Source organism: Tamandua tetradactyla, chromosome 10 (assembly GCF_023851605.1).
Source record: "Tamandua tetradactyla isolate mTamTet1 chromosome 10, mTamTet1.pri, whole genome shotgun sequence".
NCBI lineage: Eukaryota > Metazoa > Chordata > Mammalia > Pilosa > Myrmecophagidae > Tamandua > Tamandua tetradactyla.
The window spans coordinates 56334547-56346710 of NC_135336.1; the positions used below are offsets into that span (position 1 = coordinate 56334547).

Below are 12164 nucleotides of genomic sequence, written 5' to 3' on the forward strand. Positions count from 1 at the left end.
CGCTTACACCCTGGAATTGTTTTCCTGGTCTTTTTTCTGTCCCTTCTCTAGCTGTTCTTTTGAGCAGGAGTGAACTCGACCTATCCTATTCTGGCGTCTTCCTGGAATTTAATAATCTTCACATTTTTTAATACCACCTCTTCCCAGTTGAAAATCATTCATTGTATAAATCTATCTTTATTGAAAAAAGAAAGGTTTAAAGTTAATATATCATTACGTTAAATAAAAATGTAAGTATCATCTGGCTATATGCCTTTTCGTCATTATTATTTATAGGTTTTTCTATATTGCATGCAGTTCTATTTTTATCAGGGTTTGGTTAAGGAAAACGTGATATTTCAAGAGTAAAAACATGTGATGTACAATTATATCTGAAGTGTTACCTAGTTGTTTTTTCATTTTTGTCCATTGAGAACGATTTTCCTTCACCTCATCCCACATAGAAGCAGAAACAAAGATCAAACACCATGCAAACCCACATGTCAGCCGAGATTCTCTTTTTTTTTTAATTTTTTTTTTATTAATCAAAAAAAGAAAAGAAATTAACACAACATTTAGAAATCATTCCATTCTACACATGCACTCAGTAATTCTTAGTATCATCACATAGATGTATGATCATCATTTCTTAGTACATTTGCATCGATTTAGGAAAAGAACTAGCAAAACAGCAGAAAAAGATATAGAATGTTAATATAGAGAAGAGAATTAAAATAATAATACTAATAAAAAAATATATATATATAAAGGAAAAAGAAAAAAACAAAAACAAAAGATACAAACAAACAAACAAACAAACAAAAAACTATATTTCAGGTGCAGCTTCATTTAGTGTTCCAACATAGTTACATTACACTTAGGTATTATTGTGCTGTCCATTTTTGAGTTTTTGTATCTAGTCCTGTTGCACAGTCTGTATCCCTTCAGCTCCAATTACCGATTATCTTACCCTGTTTCTAACTCCTGCTGTTCTCTGTTACCAATGATATATTCCAAGCTGATTCTCGAATGTTGGTTCACATCAGTGGGACCATACAGTATTTGTCCTTTAGTTTTTGGCTAGACTCACTCAGCATAATGTTCTCTAGGTCCATCCATGTTATTACATGCTTCATAAGTTTAGTCTGTCTTAAAGCTGCATAATATTCCATCGTAGGTATACGCCACAGTTTGCTTAGCCACTCGTCTGTTGATGGACATTTTGGCTGTTTCCATCTCTTTGCAATTGTAGATAATGCTGCTATAAACACTGGTGTGCAAATGTCCGTCTGTGTCTTTGCCCTTAAGTCCTTTGAGGAGATACCTAGCAGTGGTATTGCTGGGTCGTAATCCATTCTGCCATTCCATGTCTTTTGATTGGGAAATTCAGTCCATTAACTTTTAGTGTTATTACTGTTTGGATAATATTTTCCTCTACCATTTTGGCTTTTGTATTATATATATCATATCTGATTTTCCTTCTTTCTACACTTTACTCCATACCTCTCTCTTCTGTCTTTTCGTATCTGACTCTAGTGCTCCCTTTAGTATTTCTTGCAGAGCTGGTCTCTTGGTCACAAATTCTCTCAGTGACTTTTTGTCTATAAATGTTTTAATTTCTCCTTCATTTTTGAAGGACAATTTTGCTGGATATAGAAGTCTTGGTTGGCAGTTTTTCTCTTTTAGTAATTTAAATATATCATCCCACTGTCTTCTAGCTTCCATGGTTTCTGCTGAGAAATCTACACATAGTCTTATTGGGTTTCCCTTGTATGTGACAGATTGTTTTTCTCTTGCTGCTTTCAAGATCCTCTCTTTCTCTTTGACCTCTGACATTCTAACTAGTAAGTGTCTTGGAGAACGCCTATTTGGGTCTATTCTCTTTGGGGTGCGCTGCACTTCTTGGATCTGCAAATTTAGGTCTTTCATAAGAGTTGGGAAATTTTCAGTGATAATTTCTTCCATTAGTTTTTCTCCTCCTTTTCCCTTCTCTTCTCCTTCTGGGACACCCACAACACGTATATTTGTGCGCTTCATATTGTCATTCAGTTCCCTGATCCCCTGCTCAAGTTTTTCCATTCTTTTCCCTATAGTTTCTGTTTCTTTTTGGAATTCAGATGTTCCATCCTCCAGTTCACTAATTGTAGCTTCTGTCTCTTTAGATCTACCATTGTAGGTATCCATTGTTTTTTCCATTTTTTCTTCTTTGTCCTTCACTCCCATAAGTTCTGTGATTTGTTTTTTCAGATTTTCTATTTCTTCTTTTTGTTCAGCCCATGTCTTCTTCATGTCCTCCCTCAATTTATTGATTTGGTTTTTGAAGAGTTTTTCCATTTCTGTTCGTATATTCAGCATTAGTTGTCTCAGCTCCTGTATCTCATTTGAACTATTGGTTTGTTCCTTTGACTGAGCCATATCTTCAATTTTCCGAGCGTCATCCATTATTTTCTGCTGGTGTCTGAGCATTTGATCAGATTTCCCTGGGTGTGGGACCCGGCTGGTTGAAAGGTTTTTCTGTGAAATCTCTGGGCTCTGTTTTTCTTTTCCTGCCCAGTAGGTGGCGCTCGTGGTGCTCATCTGTCTGCGGGGCCCACCAGTAAAAGATGCTGTGGCTCCTTTAACTTGCCAATCCGAATCTCGCAGTCGGCCCCGGAAACCACGCGTGGAGGGGGTGGTCGCCGGCCGTGGCTTGGGGGAGTGCCGGTCCAAATTGCCCAGCTGGCCCGAGACGCCAAGTGTGGCGGGAGGGCCCTGGTATCCAACGTTCCCAGTCAGACCGGGGAGCCACGTGCGTGGAGGGGACCCCAGTCGCCAGCCGCCCCGGCCGGGAAAACACGCGCCCCTAGGGTATCTTACTGCAGTGGATTCTCCCTGCCCATTCAACCATTCCAGAATGGGGTACGCTGTCTTTTTGGTCTCTGTCGTGGCTCCGGGAGCTGTTTCGTATTGTTTCTCCGAGATTCTCTTTGACACGTGCTTTTTGGGGCAGGTTTTCCTTTTGTGATGTCAGAGAACAAGGGATTGAGAGAAGGAGAGACAAAAAGCAAAACTGAAGAGGACACAGATGTTTGGCAGGATTAACGTGAGAACCATCTTTGTGAAGGAGCAGGGACAGAACAGAGGGGATTCAGAGGACAAGCTATCCTAGAGCTTCACCTCCCCCATCTCCCACCTCACTTTCATTTGACTTATAAGCTCCGTGCAACCTCCTGAAGTTCAGCCATCCTTGAAAAAAGGGTAGCAAGATTGGATACTGGAATAAGGCTAGGGAGCTGAGGAAAGGATCTCTTCTTGACCAAGGTGGAATTAAATCGACCAGTGAGGAATTTTCCTCTCTATGAATAGAGGCAATGCTGATCTCATCATGCGTATTATAGGTGCTTTTACGAGATACCAATAAGAATAAAATACTGGCCTCTTGTATTTTGGTGACCAAAGAATTCCTTTTCCTGAAAGTTTGGATCAAATATCTATGATAAGAGATTCTACTAAGTAGAACAGTATATTTCTCTTTACTCCATATTATTGAGATAGCACAATTGAACATAGAACTCAATAATGCATTCTCAGATACATATTAATCTCTAAGTATCTCCTAAAGGAAGTTTAAAATAGTTGTTTCAGCTAAGTCTGACAAGTAAAGCAGTACTCAAGATTGCAAAATCATTCAGCCACAAAACAATCAATGATTAGTGATTTACCAGTTGCTTTACCAATAACCCACTAACTGTGGGCAAAAAAATTAGTTCATTTCTCTGGAATTCAGTTTCCCTTGGCATTTTGGAATTTTCATGTCAAGAAATGTATCAATATGCTTAATTAGCCATTCATTACCTTTTCAAAGTTATTTTTTTTTTTAACATGGGCAGGCACCGGGAATCGAACCCCAGTCCTCTGGCATGGCAGGCAAGCATTCTTGCCTGCTGAGCCACCATGGCCCTCAAAGTTATTTTTTAAGAACTAAAAAATGTATCTTTATAGTAACATGGAATTCTTTACTAAAAACATTATTCTAACATCATTCAGTTATCTTGTTCATAGAACTTAAATATTAATTACTCTTTTTTGAGATATGACAAATTTCTGCTCAAACAACAAAGATTTACCCTCAGAAAATATTGAGGAGAATACGTTCAAAGCCATGAATACAATTTCAAAAGAGGTTTCTAGTTAGTGTTTTAACAACGGTAATCCTTTGACATAATTATTCAGCTTTTAATTGTCACTATTTTGAAGAAGGTATGACTCAGATAAGTTAAAAATCAAGCAGACTCTCATATTTCTTATCTTGAAAGAGTCATAACCGAACACTGTAACCCAAAGTTTTGAATCTGAATGTAACACTTTTTTAGCAACATAGTTGGGTTTAAACAAGGACTTTTTTTTTTTTTTGAGATACTCTTAATCCAAAGAAATGAAACTAATTATTAGACACAAAAGACAGCAAGCTTTGGAGGCTGCTTTGGCTCTGTTCTTAGTTGTGTGAGCTTAGTAAAAGGAACTCAGCTGCCCTTAGTTTTAGTTTATTCTTGTATAAAATTGGAGTGATAGACTCCTTCAAATGCACACTCTGTTAGATGAATTGGTTTATTTTATAAAGGACAGTAACTGTCTTACTTAATATATCAAACTTATCTACATGATCATATTTCTTCTTTATCTTTTAAAAAATCAAGTATGTTTTCTACATTGAGTGACAGAACACATAGAAGAAACAGCACTTGTCTGAAAGGCTGGGTATATTTGAATTCCTGTCTCAACAGCACCACTGCCTAAGTCTGTAGCCTTGGGCAAGTCATGTGACTTCTCTCAACTTTCAATTTCTTGAATAAGAAAATGAGGATGATAATTCTATCCTTTAGTTTATTTATTATAAGGGTCAAGTGGAATACTTAATATGTATTTTGAAAGTTAAGAATCATGCAAACTACAAGTCATAAAAACCTAAATACTCAAATTTATTGCAAAATATTTAGACAAAATTACTTTTTATTGTTAACGTAATTATCCTTCAGTTCAGAGATGTAACAATTTTCCTTCTTAGCATTCCTTTCATCAACAGAAAGAAGAATAAAACTCTGCCTAGTTTACATCAGACAGTCCCTAGTTTATATCAGAATTACTGCAGTTCAGGAAGACAGATTCTAGGCTGCTGTTTGGAGAGACAAATTTTGGGCCACTGTTCTCCTACAATGCATGTAGTAATAGATGCTTTCTCTTTTGAAAAAAAAAGTCGCTGATTTACAACAGTGTTCACTCTTTGTGTTTTATAATCTATGTGTTTTCATGAATGCATAATGTCATGTATCTACCATGACCATATGATACATTGTAATTTCACTGCCTTAACACCCTGTATTCCACCTATTGTATTCATTTTTCAAAGAAAGTGCTATTGTTTTCTCCAGGTAGACTCAAATATATTTGCTTTGAGGTGCCGAAGGACCAAATTTTAGCTATGTTTATATAAAGTAGCACACTTAAAACTACCTCAGATAAATTAGGAAATTTCTCATGTTAGACTCTTCCACTGTTAATTGGGTTGCCTATTTAATAGTCAATAATACACTTGGAAGGCAGCATGCTCAAAGAATGCCATTATTTTTTACACATGCACAAACACGCACACACACACCACATTGATTAAATCTTTATTTTAATGAGCGGTGATGAAAATGTAAGAAGTAGGGTGAAAAATATAACCCAAACACTATTTATATAGCTGTAACACCTAAATTTTTGTTTTGGCAAGCAAAAGAAATGAAGTAACAATTTACTTCACCCTTGAAAGATTTTCAATTATTTAACTATTAATTATAGTGACTGTTGATGAATCAGTCCTGTTACTTCCTTTTCTTCCATCTTTTCAACTTTTGAGATTTTATTACTTATTATGTACCAGGTGGTGATAAACAAGAAGAGGAACAGAAAAATCACATACTTCTTTTACTCTCTCATCTTCTTGGTGAACAAGCTATTTGTGATTAAAACTAGGATTTTAAATATTATTTAAAGAATTTATTTGTTCTATTTTTATTTTAAAAATCTCAATTTTGTTCACATGCTAAAATAATGAAGTCAGAAGTTCACACTCTCCATTCTCTTCTTCAAATATAATTGCTATTAACAGTTTGAATGTATTTCCAAATCTTTTTCTATGTATTTATACATATAATATTTGTGTATTTACAGATAGTAAGTATAGGATTATGGTATAGGTACTATTCCATAACTTGAATTTTTCAACTTAGTAATATATTTTGGGTATATTCAGTACATGAATATTTTCCTCCTTTTTAACAGCTGTGTATTATTCCATAGTATAGCTAAAGCTTATTTTTTCAGTCCTGTCTTCATATATATATATACTGTTTCTAAATTTTTTATCTTGAAGGCGATTTTGCAATAATCATTCTATGAATGCCTTTTCTAGCACATATGCGTATTTCTAGAACATACTTAGAAGTAGGATGGATGGGATGAAGAGTATATGATCTTTAAATTTTAAGATAAGATTTTACCTTCAGATAATGCTTGCCAGATTATCCTCCTGCCACCAGTGTGTAAGAATATTGTTTACCCTTACCCTGATCATATCTAATATTGTTAGTCTTAAATTTTTGCAAATTTAATAGGTAATAAGCATCTATTTTTTTTTTTTTTTCAGTTTTCACTAAACGTCTTTCACATATTTACTGGCATTTTGTTTCCCCTTTCTTTACAGTGATTATTTATATCCATTGTCTATTTCCTATATTGGTTGGTTTGTTGTTGCTTTTTTTCTTAATTTGGAAAAGTTGCCTGTAACTCTGGATGTAGCTTTTTCTATTCTGTATAACTATTTCCCTCTTGATGTTGAATTTTATATATTTTTGCTTGTTGTTCAGCTGTTTAATTTTTTTTTTAATCATCCAAAGTTACCAATCTTTTTTCTTTACCTTTGGAACTCTGTGCTGTCCTTTTTTCCATGGAGTTTTATTTTCCCATTTGTATGAATAATCAAGTATTTTAGTCTGTTAAGTATCTCTTTAATATATTATATGCCTACATTTGTTCATCTCCACAGAGATCACATGAAAGTTTTAGATTAAAATTGAGAAAATTAGTACTTGAGCTTTAAAGATGGTATACTATTACTTTTGGCATAGTCATTTAAGCATGATGCTTTTCCACCTCCAATGGAATCTTAATAAACTAAATGTAGCATATTGAAATATATTTATAGATTATTATGCAAGAGTTGAAGCTGCTCTCCAAGTCTGCTCAAGAAATGAGCTGTTACCCAAAGAGTTTATATATCTGCATTTTTCTTGGTTCAGTCATATTGATTGAAAATGATTTTGCCTTTCACTGTTTAATGAAATAATATATTTTCAATGAGGAAAATGAAAATAAACTTATTTATTTCTTTATTCAGTTTTGTCAAAGCAATATGCCTCACAAGTCCTGTTCAGGAAACGCCGTGCAAATTCTGCGTTTGAAGAAACCAAAAAGGGTAATCTTGAAAGAGAATGCGTTGAAGAACTGTGCAATAAAGAAGAAGCTAGGGAGATCTTTGAAAATGATCCTGAAACGGTAAAAACTCATGAAAACTCTTGTCTCCATATCTTTCCAGCTTGAATCTGTGTTCCCTTGTTTTCCTTCTTAAACATAACAATTTTGTGAGTCGCCTTACACACATAACCACTGCAACATTTTAGTGGGCTTGTTAGGAAAACACTATTGCCAATAGCAAGTTGCTCTGACCATTCATACCTCATTATCAGCGAACAGTATTGGCTCATGTAAATGTTTTCTCCCGTCCAGAATTTTGTAGTATTGCGGGGAAGAAGGAAGACAGGACACCTCCAACTCAAATATATGTGTGTGATAATGTTACAATCATTATACTTCAACTGAATTTCTCCATTAGCATTTTTAACCAGGCTTTAGAAAACAGGGCCCTCTAATCCTCTAATTCATACATAGTAGATACTCAGTAAATACTTACTAAAGAGACGTCGTTACAAAATGTGTGCCCAGTATACTTTAATTCATTCCATAAACCCTTGAGAAATTTCCTGAATCTACTTCATGTCATCAATAATCCCTGGAGCTAGAATTTATATATTCTAGAAAAACTAATTAAGAATCCTAAATATCATAAATAAATTATGGGACACCTAGACCTTCAAGCCCTTAGTTTTTCTTGGGAAGGATGTTTTTTAGCATGTCCTGTGACTAGCAGGATTATAAATAGTGCCTCTTAGAATTAGGATGAAGATGACCTTGAGAATTCAAATTTGAGAAGCTGCAGAATTACATCACACATTTTTCTTGTGATGAACTATATTACCTAGAGGAAATGGGGGAGAAGATATATAGAAAGTGTGTCTTATAACTGTCATAGTTTCTGGACCCATGAGAATAGATAGGAGATAATGAGCAAGAACTATTTGTCCATAGTTAGGAAACATGTCAAAGACAGTAACAACTTAGGTTTCTCTGGGGCTGTTCTTTAATCCTTTTAGCTTCATTTGTTTATAATAAGTTCAGAGAAAATTTTCCCCAAGATACCCAAAAATCCATTCTTAATACGCTACAGAGTGAATAAAAATTATTTCTTTTAGTGGATAAACAATTGAGAAGACAAAAATATTTCATCCTACACAATGTACCAGTATATCCTTATTGTGTAAGAAATATGTATATAGTGTGTATTAGTTAGGGTTCTCTAGAGAAACAGAATCAACAGGGAACACTTGCAAATATAAAATTTATAAAAGTGTCTCACGTGACCACAGGAATGCAGAGTCCAAAATCCACAGGGCAGGCTGCAAAGCCGATGACTCCGATGGATGGCCTGGATGAACTCCACAGGAGAGGCTCACCAGCAAAAGCAGGAATGGAACCTGTTTCCTCTGAGTCCTCCTTAAAAGGCTTCCCATGATTAGATTTAGCATCACTAATTGCAGAAGACACTCCCCTTTGGCCGATTATAAATGGAATCAGCTGTGGATGCAGCTGACGTGATCACGACCTAATCCTATGAAATGTCCTCATGCAACAGACAGGCCAGCGCTTGCCCAATCAGATAAACAGGTACCACAACTTGGCCAAGTTGACACCTGTCCCTAACCATGACAGTCCACCCCTTGTCAACTTGGCATCTATATATATCACCTTAAACCATACTTAATTTCCAAATGAAAACAAATGAGCACACACTTTTTTCTTTTACCTGACAATACTCAACTGTCCTGTATATAACTGGAAACACATTAAATCTCTCCAGAATAGGGTGCACATCCTTGGGCAACATTCATTCTTAAACTTGATATCTTACAACTTAAGTAGTATAACATGAACAAAACAGCATTACAGTCCTCGTTTCTGTAACTGATCACGTGGTCGAAGTTCATATTTATCACTACCTTCTTCCACTACCCATTCCATGTTCCCTTTACCCTCAGCAAGCACTTCAGCTGGCTGTGGTTCTTTGCCTGGTGGGGTGACCCAAACCTTCATGCCTGAAGTTTCAGAGCCATTAGTAGTCCTGCCTGGATTGTGTTGTTGCAGTTTTCCATTGATTTTAATCACAGGACATGGTAGTATTAATAGACACCCTAGGGGATCTCCTATATTCCAAGAAAACTCTTCTTTACCTCCATTATGTAGTTGCAGTCCTACTTCCTTCTGATAGTCAGGGTCAATTACCTCAGACAATAATCTAATCCTCTTCTTGGTGTGTTGATCCAGAGGCATAAGTAGCCCAAAGTGACCAGGAGGCAATCTTAACTTCCAGTTCATTGGTATCACTGTTGTTTCTCCTGGAGGAAGCACACCCCGTTTTGGAACTAAAACCTGTAGGCCAGCAGAACTCAGGGTAGCAGGGACAGGAAGCAAAAATTTTCCTAGTGGATCACTAGGGGTAATAGTGAGTGGTACCACACCCATTTGCACCCCTTGGTTCCTGGACCCATGGATCCTGGCTATGGGAGAAACAGCATCATACAGCGGACGCTGATTCAGAGCATACACAGCTTCCTGGAGAACACTGCCCCAGGCTTTCAAGTTTTTGCCACCTAGTTGGCACCGTAATTGAGTTTTCAAAAGGCCATTCCACCGTTCTATCAATCCAGCTGCTTCTGGATGATGGGGAACATCGTAAACAGAGAATTCCATGAGCATGTGCCCATTCCTGCACTTCATTTGCTGTGAAGTGTATTCCTTGATCCAAAGCAATGCTATGTGGAATACCATGACGATGGATAAGGCATTCTGTAAGCCCACGGATGGTAGTTTTGACAGAAGCATTGCATGCAGGGAAAGGAAACCCATATCCAGAGTATGTGTCTATTCTAGTTAGAACAAATCGCTGCCCCTTCCATGAAGGGAGTGGTCCAACGTAATCAACCTGCCACCATGTAGCTGGCTGGTCACCTCGGGGAATGGTTCCATATCGGGGGCTGAGTGTGGGTCTCTGCTGCTGGCAGATTGGGCACTCAACAGTGGCTGTAGCCAGGTCAGCCTTGGTGAGTGGAAGTCCATGTTGCTGATCCCATGCATAACCTCCATCCCTACCACCATGACCACTTTGTTCATGAGCCCAATGGGCAATAAAAGGAGTTGCTGGGGAAAGAGGCTGATTGGTACCCACAGAATGGGTCATCTTATCCACTTGATTATTAAAATCTTCCTCTGCTTAAGTCACCCTCTGGTGTGCATTCACATGGGACACAAATATCTTCATGTTTTTAGCCCACTCAGAAAGGTCTATCCACATACTTCTTCCCCAGACCTCTTTGTCACCAATTTTCCAATTATGGTCTTTCCAAGTCCCTGACCATCCAGCCAAACCATTAGCAACAGCCCATGAGTCAGTATACAAACGCACCTCTGGCCAGTTTTCCTTCCAAGCAAAATGAACAACCAGGTGCACTGCTCGAAGTTCTGCCCACTGGGAGGATTTCCCCTCACCACTGTCCTTCAAGGATACCCCAGAAAGGGGTTGTAATGCTGCAGCTGTCCACCTTCGGGTGGTATCTGCATATCGTGCTGAACCATCTGTAAACCAGGCCTGAGTTTTCTCTTCCTCAGTCAATTCACTGTAAGGAACTCCCCAAGAGGCCATAGCTCTGGTCTGGGAAAGAGAAGGTAATGTGGCTGGAGTGGAAACCATGGGCATTTGTGCCACTTCTTCATGTAACTTACTTGTGCCTTCAGGACATGCTCTGGCTCTATCTCGTATATACCATTCCCATTTTACAATAGAGTGCTGCTGTGCATGCCCAACTTTATGGCTTGGTGGGTCAGACAACACCCAACTCATGATAGGCAACTCAGGTCTCATGGTAACTTGGTGGCCCATGGTTAAGCGTTCAGTCTCTACTAAGGCCCAGTAGCAGGCCAAAAGCTTTTTCTCAAAAGGAGAATAGTTATTTGCAGCAGATGGTAAGTCTTTGCTCCAAAATCCTAAGGGTCTGCATTGTGATTCTCCTATAGGGGCCTGCCAAAGGCTCCAGACAGCATCTCTATTTGCCACTGACACTTCCAGCACCATTGGATCTGCTGGATCATACGGTCCAAGTGGCAGAGCAGCTTGTACAACAGCCTGGACCTGTCTCAGAGCCTCCTCTTGTTCAGGTCCCCACTCAAAATTAGCAGCTTTTCTGGTCACTTGATAAATGGGCCGGAGTAGCACACCCAAATGAGAAATATGTTGTCACCAAAATCCAAAAAGACCAACTAGGTGTTGTGCCTCTTTTTTGGTTGTGAGAGGGGCCAGATGCAGCAACTTATCTTTCACCTTAGAAGGGACATCTCGACATGCCCCACACCACTGGATACCTAGAAATTTCGCTGAGGAGGAAGGCCCCTGTATTTTTGTTGGATTTATCTCCCATCCTCTGACACGCAAATGCCTTACCAGTAAATCTAGAGTAGTTGCTACTTCTTGCTCACTAGGTCCCATCAACATGATATCATCAATATAATGGACCAGTGTGATGTCTTGTGGGAGGCAGAAATGATCAAGGTCTCTGCGAACAAGATTATGACATAGGGCTGGAGAGTTGATATACCCCTGATTAGGACAGTGGAAGTACATTGCTGACATTGCCAGCTGAAAGCAAACTGTTTCTGGTGGTCCTTACTAATAGCTATTGAGAAAAAAGCATTTGCCAGATCAATAGCTGCATACCAGG

General features: G+C 38.0%; 1 protein-coding gene across 2 annotated transcripts in view; it reads left to right on the forward strand.

The window, feature by feature from the left end:
• The window catches only part of PROS1 (protein S), a 123756-nt gene that overhangs the window by 44149 nt on the left and 67443 nt on the right, over window positions 1–12164 (forward strand). For both annotated transcript variants that reach the window (XM_077118654.1, XM_077118653.1), the window contains exon 2: window positions 7397–7554. In XM_077118654.1, the coding sequence (XP_076974769.1) occupies window positions 7397–7554 (158 nt within the window). The remainder of the gene's footprint in view (window positions 1–7396; window positions 7555–12164) is intronic.